This window comes from Podarcis cretensis, assembly GCF_951804945.1.
Source record: "Podarcis cretensis genome assembly, chromosome: 1".
NCBI classification, from domain to species: Eukaryota; Metazoa; Chordata; class Lepidosauria; order Squamata; family Lacertidae; genus Podarcis; species Podarcis cretensis.
The window spans coordinates 33,001,900-33,029,470 of NC_137170.1; the positions used below are offsets into that span (position 1 = coordinate 33,001,900).

The 27,571-nt window shown below is 41.1% G+C and overlaps 2 protein-coding genes across 5 annotated transcripts in view; one reads left to right on the forward strand and one right to left on the reverse strand.

Annotated features, from left to right (window-relative positions):
* Positions 1-49: 49 nt before the first annotated feature.
* BBOF1 (basal body orientation factor 1) lies at positions 50-14,558 on the reverse strand. Of its 2 annotated transcripts, XM_079972302.1 has the most exons (11): positions 14,443-14,558; positions 14,029-14,299; positions 12,883-12,948; positions 11,536-11,679; positions 10,719-10,799; positions 10,178-10,248; positions 9,780-9,924; positions 8,005-8,498; positions 5,429-5,533; positions 4,122-4,190; positions 50-467 (listed from the first exon to the last, which is right to left on the reverse strand). In XM_079972302.1, the coding sequence occupies exons 1-11, from the start codon at positions 14,481-14,483 to the stop codon at positions 374-376; spliced, it is 1,581 nt and encodes a 526-aa protein (XP_079828428.1). In that variant the 5' UTR covers positions 14,484-14,558; the 3' UTR covers positions 50-373. The 2 variants fall into 2 exon arrangements, with proteins under 2 accessions (XP_079828428.1, XP_079828429.1); XM_079972303.1 differs by lacking the exons at positions 50-467; positions 4,122-4,190; positions 5,429-5,533 and adding an exon at positions 6,584-6,705.
* A 12-nt stretch (positions 14,559-14,570) lies between these two features.
* Positions 14,571-27,571, forward strand: part of ENTPD5 (ectonucleoside triphosphate diphosphohydrolase 5 (inactive)) — a 28,905-nt gene continuing 15,904 nt past the window's right edge. The window contains exons 1-3 of one of the 3 annotated variants that reach the window (XM_079972610.1): positions 14,571-14,664; positions 25,970-26,250; positions 27,480-27,559. In XM_079972610.1, the coding sequence (XP_079828736.1) occupies positions 26,031-26,250; positions 27,480-27,559 (300 nt within the window). In that variant the 5' untranslated portion in view covers positions 14,571-14,664; positions 25,970-26,030. Of the gene's footprint in view, positions 14,665-15,478; positions 15,557-25,813; positions 25,836-25,969; positions 26,251-27,479; positions 27,560-27,571 lie in introns of those variants that run through there. The other 2 variants (XM_079972611.1, XM_079972612.1) reach the window with 2 other exon arrangements.

A 27,571-nucleotide genomic window follows, 5' to 3' on the forward strand; every position in this document is an offset into this window, starting at 1 on the left:
AGCAAGCTAAAACTTTGTATTGAATTAAGGCAAAAATCAGAAAGGTACGCCTTATCAAAAAGGGCTTTGAACAAAATGCCCTCCTTTTTTATTTCAGAATACAGTTATACAATACAAAGACTTTAAAATGAAACAAGTGTTACCAAGAAATAGGATTCCATCTTGCAAGAAAGCATTAGTGAATTTTTAAAAAAGAAAGTCAAGTTGTCTTGAAAGAATAATTGAAGTAGTAAATTGAAATGTGTAGAAAACATTTGAATTTCATCACTGCAGCATTATTTCCCTGATAGACCTGGAGCCCATGAAGAAAGGTGGCTTTCATTATATATTTTCTTGATTAGCAGCCATCTTAGTTGGATTGTGGTGGTATAACCTAAATATCTGGAAGGGATGATCCTTTACGAGGTGACTCTGATAGTGGTGCCTGCTGAGTGATGAACGCATAGACAGGAATTGTATCATCAGTGCTGTAATGGAAAGACAGTAAGAAAAGATCAGCATTAGCACATACATTCGTCCAGATAAGCCTAACAATTGCCCTCAGTGTATTACACTTTCCATCTCAATTGTACTCAAGATTTCAGCAGCAAATTTAACCCCTTTTCACATTTAGGCTATAGGCCCAAACACACCCACACTTTTAGGGATGTTTCCCCTAATAGAACTGTCTCTCCTGCTCAGAAAACGGTTCTGCTGTGTTTAGATCTTTGTGGGGGTGATCCTAGATCAGGGGTAAGCAAACCTTTTCAGCAGGGGGCCAGTCCACTGTCCCTCAGACCTTCTGGGGGGCCGGACTATATTTTGAAAAAAATAATAATGAACGAATTCCTGTGCCCCAGAAATAACCCAGAGATGCATTTTAAATAAAAGCACACATTCTACTCGTGTAAAAACACCAGGCAGGCCCCACAAATAACCCAGAGATGCATTTTAAATTAAAGGACACATTCTACTCATGTAAAAACATGCTGATTCCCAGACCACCAGCGGGCCGGATTTAGAAGGCGGTTGGGCTCGATCCAGCCCCCAGGCCTTAGTTTGCCTACCCATATCCTAGATAGTTGACAACAAAGGTCCTGGCCGATACTAAGGATGTCTTCCTGTGGGTAATGTCCTCAGCCATGCACATTGGAGACACTGTGCCCTTGTCTCCATTTTCAACCTGTTTTGCAGCCGTCTACCTTAGGCTAGCTGTTAGCTGGAACTCCAAAGAGTTCCCATTGTGTTGAGGGGTTACAAGGAGATTTCCTCAAACCTTGCAAATTTAGGGGTTAATTGTGTCTGCTACCTTTCCCCCAGGAACTTGAGATTGAGGATTTTCTGATTTTCCAGGGTTGCTCCCATGGAATCATAGAATCATAGAGTTGGAAGAGACCACAAGGGCCATCGAGTCCAACCCCCTGCCAAGCAGGAAACACCATCAGAGCACTCCCGACATATGGTTGTCAAGCCTCTGCTTAAAGACCTCCAAAGAAGGAGACTCCACCACACTCCTTGGCAGCAAATTCCACTGTCGAACAGCTCTTACTGTCAGGAAGTTCTTCCTAATGTTTAGGTGGAATCTTCTTTAATAATAATAATAATAATAATTTATTATTTATACCCCGCCCATCTGGCTGGGCCTCCCCAGCCACTCTGGGCGGCTTCCAAAAGAATATTAAAATACTATGATACATCAAACATTAAAAGCATCCCTGAACAGGGCTGCCTTCAGATGTCTTCTAAAAGTCTGGTAGTTGTTGTTCTCTTTGACATCTGGTGGGAGGGCATTCCACAAGGAGGGCGCCACTACCGAAAAGGCCCTCTGCCTGGTTCCCTGTAACTTGGCTTCTCGCAGTGAGGGAACCGCCAGAAGGCCCTCGGAGCTGGACCTCAGTGTCCGGGTAGAACGATGGGGGTGGAGACGCTCCTTCAGGTATACTGGACCGAGGCCGTTTAGGGCTTTAAAGGTCAGCACCAACACTTTGAATTGTGCTCGGAAACGTACTGGGAAACGTACACGTTCCAGTTTGTCCGTGTCCTCCTTGAACTGTGGCGCCCAGAACTGGACACAGTACTCCAGGTGAGGTCTGACCAGAGCAGAATACAGTGGCACTATTACTTCCCTTGATCTAGATGCTATACTCCTATTGATGCATCCCAGAATTGCATTGGCTTTTTTAGCTGCCGCGTCACACTGTTGGCTCATGTCAAGTTTGTGGTCAACCAAGACTCCTAGATCCTTTTCACATGTACTGCTCTCAAGCCAGGTGTCACCCATCTTGTATTTGTGCCTCTCATTTTTTTTGCCCAAGTGCAATACTTTACATTTCTCCCTATTAAAATTCATCTTGTTTGTTTTGGCCCAGTTCTCTAATCTGTCAAGGTCGTTTTGAAGTGTGATCCTGTCCTCTGGGGTGTTAGCCACCCCTCCCAGTTTGGTGCCATCTGCAAATTTGATCAGGATGGTCCATGTCCTCCTCAATGTCCTCAAAACAGCTAGGAGGTTGAGCTGTTTGGGGCACAGAAGTGGGAGCCTGCCTCTAGCTGCTTCCCCCCCCCTCTCCTTTCTCTGAAGGGACGAGACTATCAAGACCAAGTTGTGGCACTTGCCGTGATCTAATAATTGTAGCCTAATAGCTGCACAAACATCATGAAGAAGGAAAATCAGTTGCTGGACTTCCCCAAACCCCATGCAAGTCAACAAAGAGGTGATAGGTAGGCCAGATTGAAAACAGATAATAAACCCAGTTCCCCTGCAAGGGAAAAAGTATCTCTCAGTGTGTAAGAGAAAAAAAGAGTGTATACAGTGCCTTTAAAATGCCATGTTCTGGAACAGAGCATAGCAGTGGGGGATAAAGTAGCCCTGAGCTGTTTTTCTTTCTTTCTAAATGTTTATAGAGACGCATGACTCCATAGTAATAATAATAATAATAATAATAATAATAATAATAATAATAATAATTTATTATTTATACCCCGCCCACCTGGCTGGATTTCCCCAGCCACTCTGGGCGGCTTCCAACAAAATATTAAAATACAATAGTCCATCAAACATTAAAAGCTTCCCTAAACAGGGCTGCCTTCAGATGTCTTCTAAAAGTCTGGTAGTTGTTTTTGACATCTGGTGGGAGGGCACTCCACAAGGCGGGTGCCACTACCAAGAAGGCTCTCTGCCTGGTTCCCTGTAACTTGGCTTCTCACAGCAAGGGAACCGCCAGAAGGCCCTCGGGACCTCAGTGTCCGGGCAGAACGATGGGGGTGGAGACGCTCCTTCAGGTATACTGGACCGAGGCCGTATAGGGCTTTAAAGGTCAGCACCAACACTCCAACAACCAACTGTGCTCGGAAACATACTGGGAGCCAATGGAGGTCTTTCGAGACTGGTGTTATGTGGTCTCGGCAGCCACTCCCAGTCACCAGTCTAGCTGCCGCATTCTAAAGACAGTCTGCATTTTTATTATAAATGGTATTCTGTTCAATGGGGGGAAAGCATTTCTTATGATTTCCCTTGTTATAGTCTTTTACCCTCCTTTCCCATTTCCACCTCATAGCATTCTATCTTCTCTCAAGACAGAGTCATGTCCGTTTCTTTCTATACTCCCATTTCCTCTGCATCCCCATCTGTTACCCTCCCTCCCTCCTCCACAGGTCTCTCTGCATCCTATTGGACCTCTCTGTCTCTTTTTTCTCTAATTAGAGTCTCCATCTCCATCTCTCAGCAACCCTGCTTTTTTCTTCCTTTGTGGCCACCTTCCATATCTACCTTTCTTTCACTGTGTAAATTGCTGGAAGAGTGTTGCCTTTTGTCTGTTGATATCAAACTCAATGAAGGAGTCAGACATGCAGAACAACTAGCTACAACATGCTGGAAAAGATAATGCTAATTCCATCACATATATCCAAAAGGATAGAAAGTGAAGATGTAGTAATACAAGCATTCTATCTCCTACCTTATTTTCTGTGGCTTTTGGTTGGACCTAGTCTGTCTTACATGACACTGGCAGCATAGATCTTCCCATGCTGGCAGGGTAACATGGGAATCGCCCATGCAAGTACTAGCTACCATTGTCCTTTCCGGAAAGTGGGACAGTGCTACAAAAAGAACTACTAAGTCACTAGATAAATGCAAATTCTCTTACCCAGCGTTCTTTGGTTCTGCTAAATTTATTGTGTCTGGAGTTATGGGAACCAAAGCTTGACCATATTTCCTATAAAACAGAAATGACAGCAAAAATCATTCATTTCCCATTTCTGTCATTTTCCTTGTGATGAGAGTTGGATGAAAAGAAAGCAGACACTGCTGATCTGTTATCAAGCATTTTGTCTCTCCTCTGCCCAGAACTCCCAGAGTCAATGCTATTCTGTGACCCTGCAAAACCTTGAGGAAATCATTGACTCTGCAATGAATCTACACACCTGAACTTCTGTTCCATTTTCTCCTCCTGAATAGTAAGTTAGTTTGCACTTTATTTCAATACTATGTGTCAGAATGCGCTAGTAACTAAGGCTGTGAGCCTAACCATGTCTACTCAGAAGTCGGTCCCACTGAATTCAATGGAGCTCACTGCTACTTATTGCCAAATAAGTGGGATTCAGATCACTGCTTAAATTTTCAAAACTAGAGAAAATACTTCATAATTCTGCCATTTTAAATTTTAGTACTTCTTAATAAAGTCTGGATGCCCATTTCCCTCATTAGCTAGTTAGGACCTGTACAAGAAAAAGGAACACAGAAATATTTTTCCAAGCTACTCTTTCCTATTTGCATTCTTGCTCTAATACAGAGGATGACATCCAGTAGCATCCATCCTTTTCAACAGTGGAGGCAGGACTTGCAGAAGCTTCCATCTTCTGCTTGCAGGAGTTAACGTCTCTTTTTTGTCCTGAGTATGCTAGGAAAGCAGGGCAGCTAGAATTTCTCATTCTCAGGCCTAGTGGTTCTAATTCAATCAAAAGCAAAATATGGTATTTACTTTCTGCAAACCCCTTCTTCCAAAAAAATCTGGTTTAGCTAGTGAAAGTTCCAGTTTCAACATTTCCTCCCCCAACACCACCATAGGAGTGTTTCCAACTACCCGTCGGAAGCCCTGCAAGTTGCTGCAAGGAACTATGAGCGATCACGTGAAAGGGATGTTTCTAGGACCAAGCAGAAACTATCAAGCTCTCTTGTTATTTTTTGCTATTGCAAATTCTTTGTTAATGCCATCTTCTTATATTAGTACTGAAATGTTGTGTTTTTTATTTGTTATTTTTTGCTATTATGTTGTTTTATTATGTTGTTATGAAATTGTTCCTATGATGTTGACTTTTGTTGTAAGTCACTTTGAGCATGATTCTTTTTGTGGACCATTTCTCAAGGGTTTGGCGAACAAGTGCTGAACTGAAAAATAGGCAGCTACCCTAAGGATTCTATAGCCCTTGCTCACTGTAACATACAGGACTTTACCGTTGTTTAAGGCCATTCATTTTTGCAAAGAGTAGCCTCAGCACACTCTCCTTCTGTTCCCAGGTCAAATCAGAAATGTCCAGTTTTCCTTTCTGAATATTTGTCCTACAGAAAAAAAGATAAAATCAATAAATCAGTACCTTACGACCATAAACCTACAAATATATACCCTAAATGACTGTGTCCTAGATCAGCTGGTCACTGAACTGATGGAGGAGGAAGTGACCCTGGACTTAATCTTAAGGGGCATCCAAGAACTGGTGTGATTGGGAACAGTCATTGTGCCACTAATGAATCCAATATATGTGTAAAATGAACAACTGCCAAAGTTCAACGCATCACATTTGACTTCAAAAAGAAGCTTCTAAAAAATGAGGGGACTGTTAAAAAGGAATTTGAAAGGGAAAGTCAGGAAAGTCAAATCTTCTCAGAATGTTTTAGGATCATCCAAAACCTCAATAATAGCAGCTTAGATGAGGAAAGACACCACCAAGGTTCTCCTGGAGGTGCAGCCATAAAACTGCTAGCACGTTTGCAAAATGAAGGAAGGTCCTGTATGGTTTCAAATTAGATGGGGGACCATGTGTTGAGATTTCAGCACTGCGGGGGGCTGGGACTAGGTGACCCTCGGGATGCCTTCCAACTCCACAATTCTATGCTTCTTAGGCCAAGATGATGCCACTGCAATTAAGGAGCAACTTCAAGGAAGCTATTAGATTCAAGAAGGAATATTTCAGGGGGGAAATGGGCCAAATGAGAAAAAAAGGAAAACAAACTTCAGCCCAAAAAAATAAAAAGCAAGCAGATGGCAAGGAATGTCCCCAAATAAATAAATAAATTTAAAAATGCATTTACAGCTAACAATAAAAAGTATGTAAATTAAAAGTAGAAGCTAGCTAGGGAACAGCTGGACCTTTAGACTACAAGGGTGTCAAAGTGTGCAGATGGAAGAAAGGGAAATCACAGAAAAGCTTTTGCTGCGGAAGATGTAAGGCAAGCACTTGCACCTGAACTAACTTTCTCAGGAAAGGACTCTGAGGGACTAAGGCAAATAGTGGTGACAAGAGACAAAGGTATTATGGACAAAATAAAAATGATCACCTGATCCAGATGGCATCCGACTAAGAGTTCTTAAAGACCTCAAATTGCTGATGTTGTAACAAAGACTGGTACTGTATCTGTGTTTGAGGACTGGAAAGTGGTCAATGTAACACCAATGTTTAAGAAGGGATCCAGGAAATTACAGGCAGGTTAGTTGAACATCTGTTCCAGGAAAACTGGTGGAAAAGGTATTAAAAATAACATTATAGCATACAGAAGAACAAGCCTTGCTCAAGAAGATTCAGAGCTCTTTGAGAGCATCTAGAAGCATGTGAATAGGGGTGATCCAGTAGACACAGTGTGCTTGGACTTTCAAAAAGCTTTTGATAAAGTACCTCGTCAAAGACTCTTGGGTAAGCTTAACAGTCATGAGATAAGAGGACAGGTCCTCTTACAGATCAGTAACTGCTGGGGGGAAAACAGGAAGCAGAGAAGAGGAATAAATGGACAGTTCTTCAAATGGAGAGATGGAAGAAGCAGATTCCTGCAGGGATCTGTATTGGAAGCAGTGCTTTTTAAACTTATTCATCATGATTTGGAGTTGGGGTGACATCCAATAGTTCAGGCTGGCAAAAACAAACAGGACAAAGGGATTGTGAGGAACTCCAATAGGTTCTTCCTAAACTGGGTGAACAGACTTTAAAATGGCATATGCAATTCAAGCGTAAAGTAATACACACTGGGGCAAGAAGTCCTAACTTCACATATCTGCTTATGTGGTCTGAACCGGTGATGCCTAACCACAAGATAGATTTAGGATCATAACATTAAGAGCTGTTTTGACAATGGAATGGACTACCTCAGAAGGTGATGGACTCTCTTTCACTGGAGACTTTTAAACAGGGATTGGATGACTACCTGTCAGGGATTCCTTAGTTGTGTTTCCAGCATTACACAGGGTTAGATTAGATGATCCTTTAGATCCCTTTCAACTCTACAATTATATGGCTCTATCTCCTTACTCTTGTGCTGCAGTAAGCTTCTCTGTCTGGCTTCCAGGTTTCTCTCCAGGCAGTAATAATAATAATAATAATAATTTATTATTTGTACCCCGCCCATCTGGCTGGGTTTCCCCAGCCACTCTGGGTGGCAATGCCTCTCCTTGGGTATTTTGGCCAGGATGGAATGTGCCCTTAAATTCTGACAGTGCATTTTGCTTGTCAGAATAGAGGATAGAGAGGGTGTGTGGGGTGGGTGGCTAGGTGGGTGTGAAGAAACTAGCTTATTGTACAAAAGTAAAATTTTCATTTGTCACTCCACCCACTTTACCTTTGGCTCCACTCACTACTGGCATGTGGTCCCAGAAGGTTGCCAAGAAAGAAATGTGTTTCAGGCTAAAAAAGGATCCCTACCCCGGCCCTATCCTAAGACAGTCTAAATTGAGGTGTACTATTTCACAGGGATTCTTACACACATTCTGTTCCTGGCAGCCAGGGCCACCAGAAAGAAAACTTCTACAGTTCTACCACGTGTACCATTTCTCTGCTTCCAGAAGGTCCATTTGTACACTATTTGTGCTGTGCTCATTGTTGTTAAAGGTTCTGATTTTAGGGTATTCATCTTTCCCTGCATATGCTGCCATCATTTTTCTTTGATATGCATCTTGAGCCACCTGCTTGTAGCACTTTCTGCTGGTTATGATCTCCTGTTTCACCTGCTCCAGAGCATCTAAGAAGAACTTCTCCACCTCAGTCCTTTGGTCCAGGATATTTCTGGCCAGTTTCTTCACTCTGCTCATCTCTCGTTCCTTCATTTCCAGCAGCTGCTGCAGCTTTGCAATTTCTGTCTGGCCTGCCTGGTTCTGCATCAAAGCCTTCTGTTGGGTACTTTCAACTTCAGTTTTAAATTCTCGGGTCATATGATAAACAGCTTCTTCCAGTTTTTTCACCTTGTTTTGCAGGTCCTGGATCAGGGCTTTCTGCTGAGTAATTTGCCGTATCTTTTCCTGAACTAACAATTCATTGGTTTCCTTTAAAAATAAATAAATAAAATTACTTGCAAGGTAATACTGTTTGAAAGCTGTCTTTTGATCATCAAAGCTTTCAAACAATTAAAATTCTTGAATCTGTTTTAAACAAAATTGAAAACTTCAATGGATTACAGGCTAGATTAAAATTTGTCCTGCTTGCAACATTCACCAATCTCAGATAGGCAGATTAAAGAGTCCACTGCTGAGCAGCTTGCACACACCTTGTCTCCCTTCAACTCATGCTCAATCTGATAAAAACAAACTTAACATAAGCTTTCTCTTCCAGTTAATATGCAAAACTAGTGCATTTTGGAGGGAAACTACTATAGGTTTTAGGTTAGCCACAGGTAGTTGAAACGGACAGTGTTCAATTGGAATGACTAATTTATGTTTAAATCTAGAACTTTCACAATAGTGATGGGATTTGGACTAATGTTAAAACTATTCTGGCTCTGATATATGACTATAATAATAAATAATGGGTGGAATTCAATGCTGTGCTTCTTCTATCGTTCAGTCTGCACAAGCAGCAGCCTGCCAGATGGAACGATCCTGCCTCCCCCATGCACTGTTCTGGGGTTCTCCTGTCCGCCAGCTCAGAGCCAGTTTGGGATGGTTGGGAAGAGGGAGCCCAATCGCAAGTGGGTTGAGCTGCTTAGGTAAATCCCACCCACTGAATATATCCCAAAATCTCAAAATACCGAAGGAGAAAATATAGAACATGGTCTTCAGTGGACACCTATTCATGCATTACTGGTGTGTAAGGCATTTGCATGCTCAAGGCCCACAACATGACCCCACCCCTGAAATTACATCCCCAGGCTGCATAACCAATGTCCACATGTTGAATGGTATCTGAAAATGATTCCATATGCACAAGCTGCTGTTCAAATACAAGGATCCACGTAATCAGGACACTAACACAACCAGATGTACTATTGACATCTAGGTGCCACATGTAGGTGTAACAGCAGCTGCTCCCATGTTTGCATTCCTTTGAATGCAGATAAAGGCTAGATAAAGACTAGCCTGGGAACAAGTCATCAGCCCTGCCCCTGTTTCAACACGAGTGCCCTACATGCAAGTAACATGTGAATTGGTGTTAGAAGCCTTTTCATTACAGAACAGAACAAGAGCTTTAGCTTCCCAATATACCACCAAATGTTAAGTGATTTTGGCATAGATATGGAGAGGTGCTAGCTCTCATGAACCTGCACAAATAGAATTTCAAGGGATCTTATGTATAGGAGAATGAAAAAGGTAAGAAGTCATAAACTTAACCTTCTCCTGCAAGAGAAAGGCATTTTTCTCCTCCAATTTTTGCTTGGCTTTTTGTAACTCTTCTGTTTCCTTCATGTGGTATCCAAGAGCCTCATGAAGACGAACATTCTCTGAAAAAACAGCTTTTCCAGCAGCATCCAACTGCCTGAATAAATGTAAAGACTATTCAGCAGTTGGAATCACAAATTTCCTGTATTAATCACAATACGTCACAGTGCACAAGCTGTAGATACAAAACAAACAGATGGAGACAGCATTCATGGGTGTGTTAAGGCTGCTTTGGGTCCAGCATCATATTTACTTATCAGAAACAAAGCAGCCATGTGGATATCCTAGGAATTACCATACTTTAGCACCTTCACAATGGTTAAAGAACAGAGAAATCAAGTAAGTCTTACATAATGGCTTCATGGTGAGCCCTTTCTGCTAGCATATAAATCTTCTTCTCTGCTTCTCTTTCAAGTCGTTGCTGAAAGAAGCATAAACAGATATTTTGCAATGAAAACCAGGCATAAAGCAGCATTCACATTTCAAAAGTATGTGAAGGAAGTGTTTGCCCCTTCTGTGTTATAGAAAATAATAAAAGGTTGCACTGTGAAAGTTGAGGTTCAAAACAGACAGAGGCAGAATGGCAGAGATCCATAACTTTTCCTTAAAATCTGTACCTATTTCCTTATTTATTATTTCAGGCTGGGGGAAGATAACAGAACAAGCAAAATATTGCAAATCTGGAATCTGGATCAGTACAGTACTTTATATTTCTTCATTCCATACATATCTAGGTGGTTCAAAAAGTTGTCCATGCATAGACTGCAAGCCCCATATTGCTGCCCCAAAGCTGTTTGAACTGGTGGATTGAAGCAGACATCCTGTGCATTATCGCAAGGACTGTGCATGCTGAAACAACATATGCACCGTACTACTGCCCAGACACTATACCTTTTCTTCAAGGAACTTTTTCTCCAACATGCAGATTGTTTCCTGATGTTCTTTTTCTGTGATTTCCATAATTTCATTTAGCTAGGATTTTAAGAAATATTTAATTATTATTTTAACCATCTAATTGACAATTTAAACAAAACTCTCACAATATGCCACACGTTTTTCTTATATGTCCGTATTGCATGCCTTGAAACTCACAGTGCTTTCACCATCTGTTACCTGAAAATTTACCAGCTCACTTTTTCACATTTTTGCAAGTTTGCCTATCAGGTAACCAATGCTGTTTTCTAGAAAAATAGTTGCCAGTACTCACCGTGAAGTTGTTACAATAAGTACCACACTTTTTAACAACAACAACAGAGGTGCCAGTACTGCTTCCCCTTCAAAGTACACCGTGAAAAAAGCACTGCAGGTAACACTTACTTTGTGAGCAATGCTGATAGCACAGGCCTTGCATACCTTCTCACATTTTGACATAGCTTTTAATCTTTGTCAGAGTATATAATCCAAAATCTGCTACACACAAATCTTGAAAATATCTCAGTTGAAGTGCACATCACATTATATATGATAAGCTGAATAAATTGCTAAAAGGTCATCAAACTGCAAATGTAAACACTTGATTTTCTTACAAAAATCCAAGGAAAAAACTTTCTGTCTCATTCTAGTAACTTCTGAGCCTGTCTCTCAAAACTTCATTTCATTTTTCCAAATGACACTTTGGCAGTCCAGCACAGCTGCACTTTAGCATGGCAGTCTAGAGATCACCCAATGCACTTCGAACGCTTAGCAGAATAGATGCTAATAAACTTACATCTTCAAGTTGTTTTTCCAAAAGAGCTTTCTTTTTGCGAAAATCCATTATCATTTTCAGCTCAACTTGAATTAGGCCAATTTCTTTGGCCTTCTTGTTGAATTTTTCCTCCATCTCCTCCAACTGTTTGGTGTAATATTGTACCTGCAAATTAGAATTTTTTAGCAAGATAATAAAAAACCTAATGGTGCAATCCTACCCTAGGTATCTGCTGGCCTAATGGCCTTTGGAAGTGGAAGAACTCCTTTTCCACTGGTGGAATTGAACCTACAGAGGCAGAACAAGTTATCCACTGCCAGAACCCTGTTGTTACACTGATGGAAGACCCCATCAGCTGAAAAATTGCACCAGCAAAATCCCAGAGGTAGAGTTGCAGAGAAAAGGGTAGGGCATGGAGAAGAAGCATACTATCAGTGTTTGTAATTGCACACTCATATCCATGAACATGGAGGAAATCTATGTGAGGACACAAACTGGCTTAAGTTCTGATTGTCCCACTGATTACCATGGGAGGAAACAGAGAAAAATGAGCATACTGCATTAGGATCAGCTTGATGTGTAGCATGTTTTAAAATAATTCACATTAAAGAGCATCACTAAGGAAGAGCTACCAATAAAAAACTAAAATAACTTAACAAAATGAAGCTTTAAATGATGACCTTTTAGAACCAAATAATAGTATAACAATTCCAAGTCAGTTCTACCTCCAGTTGCATAAGCCAAATGTTGATGAGAACTCCATCTCTGACTCTAGGCATGCTTATTTAGAAATAAGTCACTGAGTTGAATGGAACTTAATCCCAGGTAAGGGTGTGTTGCCATGAGGTTGAGTATTAACATACTTTGGACTTAGTTTTCCAAATTTTTTCTGGCAAATCCTGCCCCCCAAAAACAGTTAAGGTAGGATTGCCATATTCCCAAAAGTGAAAATCCGGACAACGTTGTTGAGGTTTTTTCTTCTTGGGGGGAGGGGAGGAGAGGGGGGACAAAATTGTTAAGAACACACATGCACCCCAATTATGTTTTTAGACTTTTAAAATGATTTTAAAGCATTTCTTTTTTAAAAAGAAAGCTCTACTTGCCATACGTCCAGGTTTTCCCAGACATTTTGACGCTTCGGCAAAAATCCACCCGGATGCCATTTTCAGAGCCTGAACATATGACAGCCCTAGTTAAAGACTTAGTCACGACTTAAAGAGTTGAACCACTAGATGTTAGAAGATTAAATATATTTACTGTAAAACAGTCTTGTGCAACTTATCTATTGTCAGGTACAACCCAAAATGTGCTTAGTCTGGTTTTCAGTGTGTCATTGTACCAACAGAATCAAAAGACATGTCTATTCACCAGTTCATCGTTCTCTTCTTTGGCTTTTTGCTTCACCTCAATCAACTGCAGCTTTAGCTTCTCAATCTACATATTAAAAAAAGAAAATGAGGAAAAAAATCAATCATTTTATGGATTGGAAAAATCCAGTTCAGGGCTCACATGGTGGAATGGAAGAACAAAGAGCTTTCCCAAGGTGAGGGTGTGTGACCTAGCTAAGCCTGACAGGACAGCTTTATAGTTTTGGTCCCTCCACACATTAATGAGATTTAAGCATGTTAGTTATATGAGGGTGATTATTTCATACTTTCTCCATATCTTTTTTTGCAAAAGTGCTATAGTAGATAGGGTATTTGCTGTGAAAGTCTTACAGTAAGTGGGCTGAATAAGTAGGCTGTTAAATTGTAAAGGAAAGCCAAACTATACATACTGAATTACACTCCATATTAGTACTTTTGTACTATTGATTTTGAAGACCAATGGAAAACGAAAGGATAATAGTTTTGGCAAACGTTATCTGTTGCAAAGAAAGAAAATCTAAACAGTGTTGAGGAGAAACACTTTTCTCCTCATCTAGGTTGTTTTCCCCCTTAAAAAGCGTAGCAGTGGCGATTCCTCTGAAATTCTATGTCACGTCTCCATTCTGAAAGTACATGCCACATAACAGGTGTGGGGAACCTTTGGCACTCCAGATGTTCCTGAAGAGGTGGGTCCCAGCCTTTGGCCATTCTTCCTAGGGCTAAAAAGGCAACATCTGGAGGGTTAAAAGTTTCCCACACCAGTTTTAAGATTGCCTAATGAATACAACAGCAATCAGTTCCTTCATTTTTATTTTTATTTTGGTTGTGGGGGTTTTTTGTGTATACACACACGTATACAGTGCTTTTTTCTGGGAGGACGCAGGGGGACGCATACCCCTAAACATTTTGTGCATCTAAATTTGGCCTCATTGAGGGCAGTATTTCAATATGAGTAGGAAAATGAGAGTACCCCTAAACAAGTTTTTAGAAAAAGAGAGCACTGCATATATATCTGTGTATTAAAACCGTGGAACTAGACAGATTATTCTGAATTAGCTCGACAGGCTGCAAAGATCGTAGCCTTCAGCGTTAAGGGGTAGCAACTCTGCAAAAGGAGGAGGAAGTTCGCCTGCTGTTCCGCACCTACCAGATCTTCCTTCTCCAAGTCCTGCCTCTTGAGGTAGCCCATCACGTCCACCGTGTCCCTCTCCAGCCGCCGCTGCTGCCGCTCCAGCTCCTCGTTGTTCTGCGCGAGGCGGCGGGCGGCGGCGCGGTACTCCTTGCGGGAGAGCTCGGTCACCTCCAGCCTGGCCTCCCATAGCGACGCCGCAGCTTTAGCCCTGTCGGCCTCCGACTCCTCCTTCAGGGCCTTCACGTCGACCTTCTTGCCGCTGCCGCCGGGGCCGCCCTTCTTCCCCCTGAGGGAAGCGAGCGACACCGCGCCATAGAAGGGTCAAGGGGGTCCGGGCGACTCTCGCCCCCACCCGCCAGATTTGCCCGGAGAGGTGGGTCCCAGCGCCATCCCGCCCGCCCGCCCGTCCCCGTCTCCCTAGCTACCTACTTCCCTCCTTTCGCCGCTTTCGCCTTCCCTTTCCCCTTCATGTTTCCCCCTGGAAGCCACGCCGGTGTTTTCCCTCGCGGCGGCCCGTTGCTACGGCAACCGGGCGTCGCGGGAAGATGAGGACGAAGGCGCGCGCACGAGAGGGAGAGACGTCGCGCGCGGTGTGTTGACGTGACACGCGGCACCGGCGAGATGTGGAAGGTTGAGGGCTCTGACAAGGCGGTGAGTGGAGAGGTCTGGACGGGGCAGTGCGTGGAAGTTCTTTCCCCGCCGGCTCAGGGTCGCGCGCGGGCCCCGCCCTGGAGAGCTCCCCCTGCCCCGGCCTTCCCGGCTCTGGTCTCTCCTGCTTCGGCAGCATTTGCCCTGTCGATACTCCGGCGGAGTTCCGAGCGTTACATTCGGATGCGTGCACATCCGACACGCGTCTTTCGGTAGCAATCCGGAGCTTCTCGACTCGGAGAGACCATGCCTCCCGTTTCAATCTGTTGCATACAAACAAAGCAAAGCCACTTTGCCCGAGGAAATACATAGTTGTTTCCAAGCATCAGCTGAACGTGTCATTTCACTACTTACAAAATTGGTTTGCTCAATGGGTTAAGTCTTGGAAAGAGTGTTGCTTTTATTCTCCAATTCTAGTTATGCCAGTGCCTCCTGAAATCGAGGTGTGGTATTCTAGGGGTGCTGTGATAAAGCGCATTTCAAGCAGTCGCACCATCTATTGCTGCGCTGTGGCAGTGCCCGCTCCGATCAGCACAGTGTGACATAAGAAGATGAGTCAAAAATAGCTCTTTGTTTTCCCCTGTTCATGAATTGACTTTGTGCCTCCTCCCCACCCCCCACCCCATCGTTCTTTTGCAATGAACATGCATCTTGGTAAATTATTTTCTAATTCAGCAATGATTTTTATTGGAGCTTTTGCCCTACTGAAATAGCCCCTTGAACTTTCCTGGGGCGGAAAAAAAAAAACCAACCAAGGCATATTTTCTTGTTTGCCTTAGATAAATGATAAACCTAGGTTCACAGAAGGTGGTTGGCTTGAACTTTAACATGTAATTTCTTCTTGCTTAATAGCTGAGCATTTTTAGTTGCACTTGCAAATAAAGCCGAGGAATAGGTGAGTGAAGATAATAGTATTGTATTGGAGTTGCTTGGCTAGTTAAATTGCTTTGTGAGGAGGGGGACTTTGGGATTGAAAGAAACTGCCTAAATTTCAGGTCTTGGATTGAATATATAGTTGTCATGATTGCCATCAAATAAAAACTAAGAGATGCAATATTATGTTTCTTTGTATATACTGTAATGTAATTAATGTGCCTGGCGCTTTACAAATACAAGATAACTGGTCCTATCCATCCCTGAGGGGGCTTACATTCTAAGCAATTGACCACAGATAAAATGGAGGGAAATACAGGCAGGAGTAAGCAGGGGAAGACTCTGTATTTATTTCAGTTACACATTCTTTGGGTTTGTAGTAATTGGAGATTGTGCTAAAGGCTTTATGGAAAAGATGGGTTTTGTGGAGGGATTTGAAAGAAGTAAGAAAGGTGGTATAACAAAGGTACACTGTATAAGTGCAGCTGGATTCATTGTTCCCAGATTTCTAAGGACTCCAACTCAACCTAATTGCTTTCTAACCATTGTTGCTCAGCCCTGAACCATTTATACAGATTATACTAAGATTTCAGCATCACATGTTCTAAATCTATTATGAAAGCCACTGCAGCTTGACAGCTAAGAACACAAAGTGTTGTTGTTGTTTAGTCGTTTAGTCGTGTCCGACTCTTCGTGACCCCATGGACCAGAGAACGCCAGGCACTCCTGTCCTCCACTGCCCCCCGCAGCTTGGTCAGACTCATGCTGGTAACCTCAAAAACACTATCCAACCATCTCGTCCTCTGTCGTCCCCTTCTCTTTGTGCCCTCCATCTTTCCCAACATCAGGGTCTTGTCCAGGGAGTCTTCTCTTCTCATGAGGTGGCCAAAGTACTGGAGCCTCAGCTTCACAATCTGTCCTTCCAGTGAGCACTCAGGGCTGATTTCCTTCAGAATGGAGAGGTTTGATCTTCTTGCAGTCCATGGGACTCTCAAGAGTCTCCTCCAGCACCATAATTCAAAAGCATAAGAACACAAAGTACATGAAGCTTATATGTGATTTGCTCATCAGTTGGACTATTGTTTATCTGTGTAGGGGTACTAGCCTAGTATGATGGCAAGTAATGAATGAGCTACAATTTCCAAATACCATTCAGTATTGCTTCATATATTACATAACGTATTTTTCCGTGTAGAAGACTGCCCCATTTATAATACACCCCTACTTTTGGGGACCACAGTTTCTAAAATGGGCATATGCACTATCTGTGTATAAGACACCCCCAGATTTTTAACCTTATTTTAAAGTAAAAAAACCTAGTCTTATACACAGAAAAGTACGGTAATTATCCTGCCTTCCTTTGAAGTGCACAGAGTGGCACTTCACAGGGTAGTTGCAAGAATAAATTAGATGTTTGGTGGAACCATAATTAATTACGTATGTCACAGTGGCTTGTGAAATCAGTTCAGCACAAAGAGTGTTGAGCCCATGTTCAACTATTGATCATTATAATGGCTATGCAGATATTTTAATCTAGGTCTTCCTAGATTAGCATTCTGTTAACTACACCACACTTGCTCTGTGGTATCATATAGTACAGGAGCTTCTCCTTTAGATTTTTGCAGTGAGATATTTTTACAGACATTCTTCTTCTTTGGCGATCACTCGTAGCCAAACCATCCTAAATATCTTTGTAGAAGCTTACAAATAGTTTGGCCTATCATTCAACATCTGAAAAACCGAAGTGCTGCACCAACAAGTACAAAATAACCCTTCTGCAGCGCCATAAATCCAACTCAGTGGTGTAACGTTTTACAGACAGTCCTGTACATGTCTACTGAGAAGTAAACTGCATTGAGTTCAATGTGACTTACTCCCAGGTAAGTGAATATAGGATTGCGGGCTTAGATATTCACTGGAGGGAAGTAAACATCTCAGTAAATGTGCTTAGGATTCCTCTGTATGCCAGATTCCATACTTATTAGCAGGCTCAGTGGTTGCTAAGAAAACTTGAACTGTGAGTTCTTTTTTTTTTTATAATAATTTTTATTAATTTTCCACACAAATAATAAAGAACAATATAAAACAGTATAACTTCAAGCTCATCGGTTCATGCCCTTTTTTCTTTGACTTCCCCATACCTCCCCAACCCTGCATCCTTATTTAATAATTCTTTAGCAACCCTTAGGTCCATTGTCTTAATTCCCTTTCATCAAAAATTTCTTAAGTTTTTTATTTACTGCTGCAATTCTTTACTTCTTACCCCCTGACATCTTAACATTCCTCAATTTTACAATTATTTTTAAGATATATTTTGAATTTCTTCCAGTCCTCTTCCATTGTCTCTTTCCCCTGGTCCCGGATTCTGCCCGTCATCTCGGCCAGTCCCATAAAGTCGATCACCTTTGTTTGCCATTCTTCCAGAGTGGGTAGTTCTTGCGTCTTCCAATACTTTGCCAATAGAATTCTTGCTGCTGTAGTGGCATACATAAAGAAAATCCTATCCTTCCTTGGCACCATTTGGCCCACCATGCCCAAGAGGAAAGCCTCTGGTTTCTTAGGAAAAGTCCACTTAAGGACCTTCTTAATTTCATTATAGATCATTTCCCAGAAAGCTTTAACCTTTGGGCAGGTCCACCAAAGGTGGTAGAAAGTGCCTTCAGTCTCATTACATTTCCAACACTTATTATTAGGCAAATGATATATTTTTGCAAGCTTGACTGGGGTCATGTACCATCGGTAGATCATTTTCATAATATTTTCTTTTAAGGCATTACATGCAGTAAATTTAATACCGGTGGTCCATAACTGCTCCCAGTCAGCAAACATAATATCATGACCGATATCTTGTGCCCATTTAATCATAGCTGATTTCACCATTTCATCCTGTGTATTCCATTTTAACAGCAAGTTATACATTTTTGATAAGTTCTTAGTATTGGGTTCCAACAATTCTGTTTCTAGTTTTGACTTCTCTTTCTGAAATCCTATTTTCCTGTCCTGTTTAAACGTCTCATTTATCTGATGGTAATGCAACCAGTCTCGAACCTTAGGCTTTAGTTTCTCATAACTCTGAAGTTTCACCCTTTCGCCATCGTATTCTAAAATCTCATGATATTTTGGCCATTTAGAATCCATATTAAGTTTTTTTACTTCCCTAGCTTCCATTGGTGACACCCACCTAGGGGTTTTACTTTCCAACAAATCTTTGTATCTAATCCAAACGTTATACAATGCTTTCCTTACAATATGGTTTTTAAAGCTTTTATACACCTTTACCTTGTCGTACCATAAGTATGCATGCCAACCAAAACTATTGTCGTACCCTTCCAGATCCAAAATGTCAGTGTTCTCAAGAAGTAGCCAGTGTTTCAACCAGCAGAAAGCTGCTGATTCGTAATAAAGTCTTAAGTCCGGCAGGGCAAACCCCCCTCTATCCTTTGCATCAGTTAAAATCTTAAATTTAATTCTGGGCTTTTTGCCCTGCCAGACAAATTTTGATATGTCTTTCTGCCACTTCTTGAAACAGTCCATCTTGTCCACAATCTGCAACGTCTGGAATAAGAACAGCATTCTAGGCAATACATTCATCTTAATAGTAGCAATTCGGCCTAACAAGGAAAGTTTCAACCTTGACCATATTTCCAGATCCTTTTTAACTTCTGACCAACATTTTTCATAATTATCCTTAAATAAGTTCACATTCTTGGATGTTAAGTTTACCCCCAGGTATTTTACCCTTTTTGTTATTTCCAAGCCTGTTTCATTCTGAAAACTCTCTCTTTCTTCCATTGTTAAATTTTTTTCCAACACTTTCGTTTTTTGTCTATTCAATTTAAAACCTGCTACTCGACCAAATATATCAATTAGTTCTAATACTCTTTTAGTACTAGTGTCTGGCTGTTGCAAAGTCAATACCAGATCGTCTGCAAATGCTCTTAATTTGTAATGTCTAACTCCGACCTGAACTCCTTTAACCAACTGGTCCTTTCTGATCATGTTTAACAAAACCTCCAGGACTGATATAAAAAGCAAAGGGGATATTGGGCAACCCTGTCGTGTACCTTTTTCTATAGGTATTTCTTCTGTTACCACGTTATTTACAATTAATTTGGCCTTTTGTTGAGAATATATTGCACCTATACCGTTTTCAAAACCTTGGCCTAACCCCATCCCTTGGAGATTCTTTTTCATAAAGGTCCAACAAATGTTGTCAAAGGCTTTCTCCGCGTCCACAAAAATCAAAACTGCTTTCCTGTTAATATCAACGTCCAGCAGCTCCAAAATGTCTATAATGTTTCTCACATTGTCTGACATATGTCTACCTGGGAGAAAGCCTGTTTGGTCCTTATGAATCTCTTCTGCTAACACTCTTTTCAATCTTTTTGCCAAAATGTCTGCAAAAATTTTGTAATCCACATTGAGTAAAGATATAGGGCGGTAGTTTTTAACCTGGTTCTTCTCAGTCTCTGTTTTCGGTATAAGTGAGATGAAAGCCTCTTTCCACGATTCAGGTGCCTTTTTCCCCTTCAAAATTTCATTGCAAACTTCCTTCAATGGTTGTATCAGCCATTCTTTCAGCATTTTGTAGTATTTGGCCGTCAGGCCATCTGGTCCTGGTGATTTTCCCAATTTCATGTTTTGAATGGCACCCTCTATTTCTTGTTCTGTTATTTCCTCATTTAAGATCCTTTTACTTTGTTCTGAAATTTTTGGTAGACCGTATTTTCTGATGAATTCTTCTATTTCTTGTTCGTTGATTGGCCCTTGTGCATACAATTTCTTAAAAAAACTTTGAAAACAATTGTTGATCTCATTGGGTTTGTGGATAATTTTTCCATCCATTTCTAGACTTGTTACAGTATTCATTTTCTGCCTTTTTTTCAGTTGCCATGACAGAAGTTTCCCACATTTATCCGCTGATTCAAAAGTTCTTTGTCTCATTTGCTTTATCTTCCATTCTATTTGTTGGTTCATAAGCTCCATGTACTGCATCTGATAAAACTTTATTTCTCTCAAAATCTCATGGGACTTTGGTTTAGACCTCAACTTCTTCTCTCCTTCTTTTATTTTTTCTAAATTTTTTTCCTTCTTCTCATTTTGTTGCTTCCTCTTTATAGAATTTTGTTGAATTAGGAAACCTCGCATCACGGCTTTGCTTGCGTCCCAGATTATTCTTTTTTCCACATCTGTTTTCCTGTTGATCTCAAAGTAATCTTTTAATGTTTTAAGGGCCTTCTTGTGGATCTCTTCATCCTTAAATAGGGTGTCATTCATTCTCCATCTAAAGGATCCAGTTGTTGTTAGTTTCATCTCCATCTTCACCGCGTTATGGTCGGAGCACGTTTTTGGACATATTTCTACTTTTTTTGTTCTTGGCGCCAGACTGCTAGAAATCCAAATTTGGTCTATTCTTGTCCATGTCATTTTTGCTTCAGAGAAGAAAGTTCCCTCCCTCTCTAGAGGATTCTTTGTTCTCCAAATATCAATCAAGTCCATTGTTTCAGTCATTTCGAAAAAGATCTTTGGTAGTCTCCCTTCTTTTGAAATCACTTGTCTCTGTGCTTTGTCCATATTTGTTGAGACAACTCCATTCATATCTCCCATCATTAGGATTTTATAATCTAAAAAGTCAACTAATGTCTCATGCAACTTCCTGAAGAATTCGGCCTTCCCTTCATTTGGGGCATAAACTCCCACAATTAGTATCTTTTCTCCTTGGATTTGTATTTCAATTGCCAGGTATCTTCCTTGTTCATCTTTAAATATCAATTTTGGAACCAACTTTTCCTTTGCATAGATCACCACACCTCTTTTCTTTACTTTGTCTGATGAGATAAATTCTTGACCAAGTCTCTTATTTATCAGTAATTTCCTGTGTATCCTGGCAATATGGGTTTCTTGCAAACATATTATATCTAATTGTTCTTTCTTCAAAATGTGAAAAACCTGTCGTCTTTTCCGAGGAAGGTTCAAACCGTTACAGTTCCAACTAAGGAGTTGCAGAGACATTTTGTATTTAAGTATTTAAGTAGCTGTTCCTCCAACTGCTCCAAGCTTCTGCTCTTCCTCCGATGGTGGTGGTAAAAGTCCAAATGACAAATTTGCTATATCAGGCGGTTCCCTCTCCTCCACGGTTCCTTTCTGCAAATCCTCCAGGTATCTCTCCAGAAATTGTTCTTTGTCCTGAATTGTTTTTATTTTAATCTTCCTTCCTTTAAAGTTAAAGGACAATCCTTGTGGAAACTCCCATCTGAATGGTATGGTGTTCTTCTTCAGCAGATCTGCTAGGCTTTTATAATATGTTCTCACCTCTAAAATGTATTTGGGGATGTCCTTAAAAATCTGTATCTGACAATTTTGGATCACCAATGCCTTCTGATAATGCAGATTCAATATTTTATCTCTTTCTTCTTTTGATCTCAGTGTAATTAAACAATCCCTTGGTTTTTTATCCTGCTTTCTACCCAATCGAAAAGCTGATGTTATCTCAAATTCATCCTCTTCCTCCCATTCCTCCTGCCAAAAAGTTATAATGTTCTCTGTAAGAAATTTCACAAGGTTGTCCCCTTCCCCTTCAGGCACCAATCTAAGTTTTAAGTTCTTCTCTTTACGTTGAAGTTCCAGTAAGGAGAGGGCTGCATCATGCTCATTCACTTTTTTAATAATAGGCCCGAACTTTTCCCTTGTCTCTTCAGCCGTTATTTTTGCACTTTCTGCAATCTTTCGTGTTTCTGAATTTTCCTGAATTAATCTATTTATAGAATCTGTGTTAGATTTAACACTAGCTGTATTCACATCCAATCTTGTTGTCAACTCAGTTAGTTTTTTAGAGTTCTCTGTCGATAGCTTTGTCAGTGCTTCCAGGGATTGATTTATTTTAAGTAGTGCCTGAGTCATAGGATCCATGGAAGCTGGTGTTTTTTCCTGTGCAGCTGAGACAGTTCCTGATATAGAGCCCCTTTTCTTGTGAGATTGTTTTGCTTTCAGCCTTGTTACTATCTCTTCTGTAGGGGCACTCATATCCTCAAGGTCGTTTTCACAGAGTTGATTTCCAAGTGGAAAATCCCACTGTTACTTTTCCCAGTGCAACAGTTTCACTTGAGACCCTCTAGAGGGAGCATTCAATTGTATCCAAGTGGCAAGGATAAAGAGAAACAAAGAAGCAAGGAAGTATAACAGTAGCCAAAAGTTTCCAATATCCAAGCTGTAACGTCTCTATCTTCTATGTGGCCAAAATGCAACAGAATAATTCTAAGGTCCGGTAACTTTGTTACAAGCAAACCCCCGCTTCTCAAAGTTTGACAGTCCACGTCCCGGTGCCTTATTTGGGCAGCCCGACCCAGGGGGATTTGACGATGGAAGATCTTAATTTTCCAATAATTTTCCAGCAGGTTAACAGCGTTCCAGTCCCTTCCCCCCTCCTCCTGCCAATCTGGGGGGAAGTTTTAAGTCCGATGTCAGTTTGACAGCTTAAAAAAATAGAAAGGTTCCCTTTAAATGCAGCTTGATTTTCGTTGCTTTATCTCTTCTGCAGTTCCGGGGAGGCAGACTTCCTTAATTTATGCCTTTCCCGTTTTCAGCCGAATTTCTTATTTAATGTCCCGTTACTTTTCCAATCTTACTCACGGGTGCTGTGGTCAAATTCCAATTGCAGGAAGGAATCGGCGCTCTCCGCTTATGGCGACGCGGCTTCACTCCGCTAGCTGGGTGACGACTCTCAGCACCGCGCTTACCCCGATGCCGCTCAGAAGCCTTTAAAAAGGCTCCCTCACAGTGCCGGGGGGCGCAAAAGGTGCCCACCGAATCTCCTTTGTTCACAGGCTCCGCGCCTGTGATTTTAGGGGTCCCCCGCTTGCCGTAGCGGGTAAGACCCGAACTAACGAAGCAGTCCTGCCTCGGAGCTCGAGGCTCGGACCGCCATTAAGCGCTGGCGCCGACCGGAAGTCTCTGAACTGTGAGTTCTAAATCCAGTCTTGGTTACAACATGAATGAGACCTAACCTTCTATCAAGACTTGCTTAACATTAAGCTGTATTATGCATCTGACTACTTTAGTTATTATGCCTTTAACAAGGAGGAAAACACAAAGTAGAGCAGGTGGGTATTTATTAGAAAATACCCAAGTTTTTAATAAATACTGGCTAGCATAATTTTGCATTTTTATTTCCTTTTTGGGCTTGTTCTGCTGGAACAAGTTTATTCACTATTATGCCTCCAGTTCTAGGATAACAATCTATGTTTTTATTTCAACATCCCATGTGACAACATCCCAAGCTTTATATTTGAATAGGGAAACTACTGGTGGTGCAAAATAACAGTTTACTCAACAGGGATGTTAATGGATATTCTCTCAAATTGGTGTTGGTTATTGGTAAAGTTGAATAAAGGATTTCATTTGTTTGCTACTGCATTTAAAACTTGGTTGGAATTTGATTTAGACAATCAATCTGCTCCTAAGTTGCTGAAGCTGTCTTTTTAATATAAATTCTGGGTTCATGTGGCTTGAGATGTTCATTGTAAAATGAAAGTTTAGGTTTCAGATTGTTAGACCAATTTTTTGCCATTTTGTTATGGCGAAGTATAGCCTAGAATGATATTCTTATGCTGCATATCGAGAAGTTTTCAGCAAACTTGTTCTTAGCCCTAATTTTATGTTAAGAGGGGACTTTATTATGGGATTTCTCTCCAAGAATACTTTCTACTGCTCTTGGAACAAAACATACTGATTTGAATCTCAATGGAAAACAACATAACTGCTGAGGGAGAGAAGTTTAAAGATTCATTTTAGGTTTTGTAACTATTCATAAAATTGAGGGATCAAAATGTGAGAGTGGAGCTATGGAATGATAAGGAAATTAAAAAAAGGCAGAGGGCAAATGAGGTTTCTGAGCGGGAGGGGCAGCAAATTGAAACAGGCATAAGGGTAGAAGCAGGAGAAGGTGACAAGTCCAGTGATAATGGATTCAGATGCCAAGTTCTAACCACATGTCGGTGGACAGATATAATTAGTAGACTGGGTGTGCAAATAGTGAGGTGGTGTACTATGCTGAAAAGCTGGTGCATAAAGTAGTTTGAGGCTTTTTAGAAATAAGAGCATGTCACAGCTAAGTATGGACAAAATCAACCAAGAGTCTTGTGGCACCTAAACAACTAACACGTTTATTTTGACATAATTTTCTGTGGGCCAGAGTCCACATCATCAGATGCTCTGTAAGGACTTGCATTTTCCCTGAATTTCTTTTTGGCAAGTTCTGCATAGGCTCTAAAACTCAACACTCTACTAAAATAGGTAAAATGCAGTTGGCTACATTAGGTTGACTTTTTAAATTTTTAGTTTGAAAGTCTCAGTGTGATGCATTGCATCCCTCTTTTTCTTCTTCCTCCCCCCTTTTCCAAATAAACTTTATTTCTGTTCTTTGACATTTTGTTTCATGAGCTGAAAATAGTATTCCGTTGGAATTTCTCCTTAAAGACTTCCATATGTTAGACTGCACGGTTATTAAGCTAGCTCTTGTATTTCAAAATTACCTCATAGAGTTCTATGGTGTCCTCTAAGATTTGGAAAAGTAAAACTAAAGCTCATTTTTCCTAGAATATGGCTGGATCCCTCTTTGTAGGATTTACCCCCTCGTCTCCCCACCCCTCCATTGCTGGATAATCTGGGAGATTTAGTATGACTAGTGGCAACCTATCAGAATTCATCTTTGGGGAAAGCCTTATACGTTCCCTACTTTCTGGGTTCTTGTGAGATTCTTTTGTGCTATAATCAGACACAGCATTGGACGGGAACATTAGTCTAAAAACAATTTGCACCTGATTTGAAAGTAAAAGTTAATACACAAACAAAAAATATATACTGAAAGATAAATTTGAGTACAAGGAAAGAAAACTGCATCTAATTCTAATCCCCCCTCCCATTCTGCCTCTCTAATAACTACAAAACTGTAGTGGAATGGTGTGTTTTACCCTCCCTGATTTTTAAGCGCTGCCATCAGGAGAAGATGAGATTCCCATTGTCTGTTGTTTTGAATTACATTTGTGTTCTTTGTCTGCCCAAGCCTGCTAGTGTTATTAGTGAGGACACAGAAGTCTTGGCCTGAACACAGCTTAGCTGAGTTGAATAGATTCATGTCAATGGCTTAATTTGGCATTTGGCACAGTTTCAACATTATCTTGAAGCTGTTCAACCAGATACTCTGTGAGGGAGGAGGAGCATAGCTTGCATTTTTATGAAATTGTCTGGAACATTAGAATGCATCTCGAACTGTTCCGTAGACTCAAAAGATGCAGCCCCTAATGGTGAGAATCAGATTCTTGAAGTGTTTTTGTAGCATGAGCTGTGGTTGGGGCGGCTTTTTAGGATGTTGAAAGTCTCCTGTGTGTAAGAGGTTTGGTGTAACTAATTATGCTATTGGTTAACAACTCTGCTGCAGGAGCTTCTACAACTCTGCAAATCCTGATTTGTACAGCGGCTGTCCAAGGCTCCCAAGCACAATGGTACTTTCCTGGGCTGCAGTCATTGCTATGTTTGCGCTTTCCTCCATTTACTGCCTAGTTTCTCACCACGGCCCAGAGCTGTGGTTTCAGGACCTCTTCCCTTCTAAAGTGTGCCCTGCAAACACCAGCATGGACGACACGTTATATGGCATTATGTTTGATGCAGGAAGCACAGGGACACGGATTCACATTTACACCTTTGTACAGAGAAGCCCAGGTAAGATCACATGAGAAGGTTCTAAGCCTATGCCGTGGGGACCTTATATTGTGAATATATTGTATGCTTTTGCTAATTCTGATACCAATGATCTTACTCACCCTCTAAAAGTTGGAGAACTAGCTTGAGTACTACTGTGACCAGCCATTGAAACTTTATTCTGAGCTCTAGAGTTTCTTAATTCTTCATAAGCCTTTATTCTCAGAGCTTCTGTCTTGTTTTCTTTAACCTTTGATCAGTTTGTACATGTTTGCTTCTCTTCCTAGATAAAGTTCATTGTGGTTCAGTTGTACTGCTTAGTCATGCTTCTTTTGAGAGGGTGTTCAATTTAAAGTGGCTTTATCACAGAAAACAGCAGGGGATTTTGGTCTGAAATGTTGTCTGTAACAGAGTGAGTGTCAGAAAGGTGGGAACTTGATAGTGGTATGAGACGTATATTCACTTCTACAGTGAATTGTTAGGAGATTATCAGATAACTGTCAAACAGAACAAATACGTTTTCTAAAAGTTACTCTAGGCAGGGAGTAAGTTTTGTAACTTAGAAGGTGACCTTGTTTCAATTAATGGATGAGTGGGGGGGGGCGGGATTGGGAAGGATCACCTTAGAACCTGGGTAGGCAAACTAAAGCCCGGGGGCCGGATCCAGCCCAATCGCCTTCTAAATCCCTCCCGCCAATGGTCCGGGAAGCAGCGTGTTTTTACATGAGTAGAATGTGTCCTTTTATTTAAAATGCATCTCTGGGTTATTTGTGGGCCATAGGAATTTGTTCTTTTCTCTCTGTCTTCTTCAAAATATAGTCGGGGCCCCCACAAGGTCTGAGGGACAGTGGACCGGCCCCCTGCTGAAAAAGTTTGCTGACCCCTGCCTTAGGACATGCTAGATAAATTTTTCAGCTCCTTATTTTGATTGCTTGGCCTTATCCAGATCAGCTTGCTTTGTCATGTTTCATCTAATTTTGTGCTGACTTGTAGCCCCAGTACCGTAATTCTTTTTACATCTGGATTTGCAGGGCTCAGAATTTCCTTTACCAAAAGTATACTGAATTTGTCAGTTTGGCTGCATTTTGAAAACCAAAGCCACAGTGGCCAATACTAGAACATTTTCTGTGTGAAAGAAATAATGATGTGTTAGATTGATGTCCTGTGAAACCAGTAATTTCCTTTTGATAGATATGCACGCATTTGGGAAGATCAACTATTATAAAAGTTGTTTGGCTTGATTTTTGCAGAAAAACCTGCAGAGTTAGAAGGCGAAATCTTTGAATCAGTCAAGCCAGGACTCTCCGCCTATGCTGATCAGCCTGGAAAGGTAACACATTCT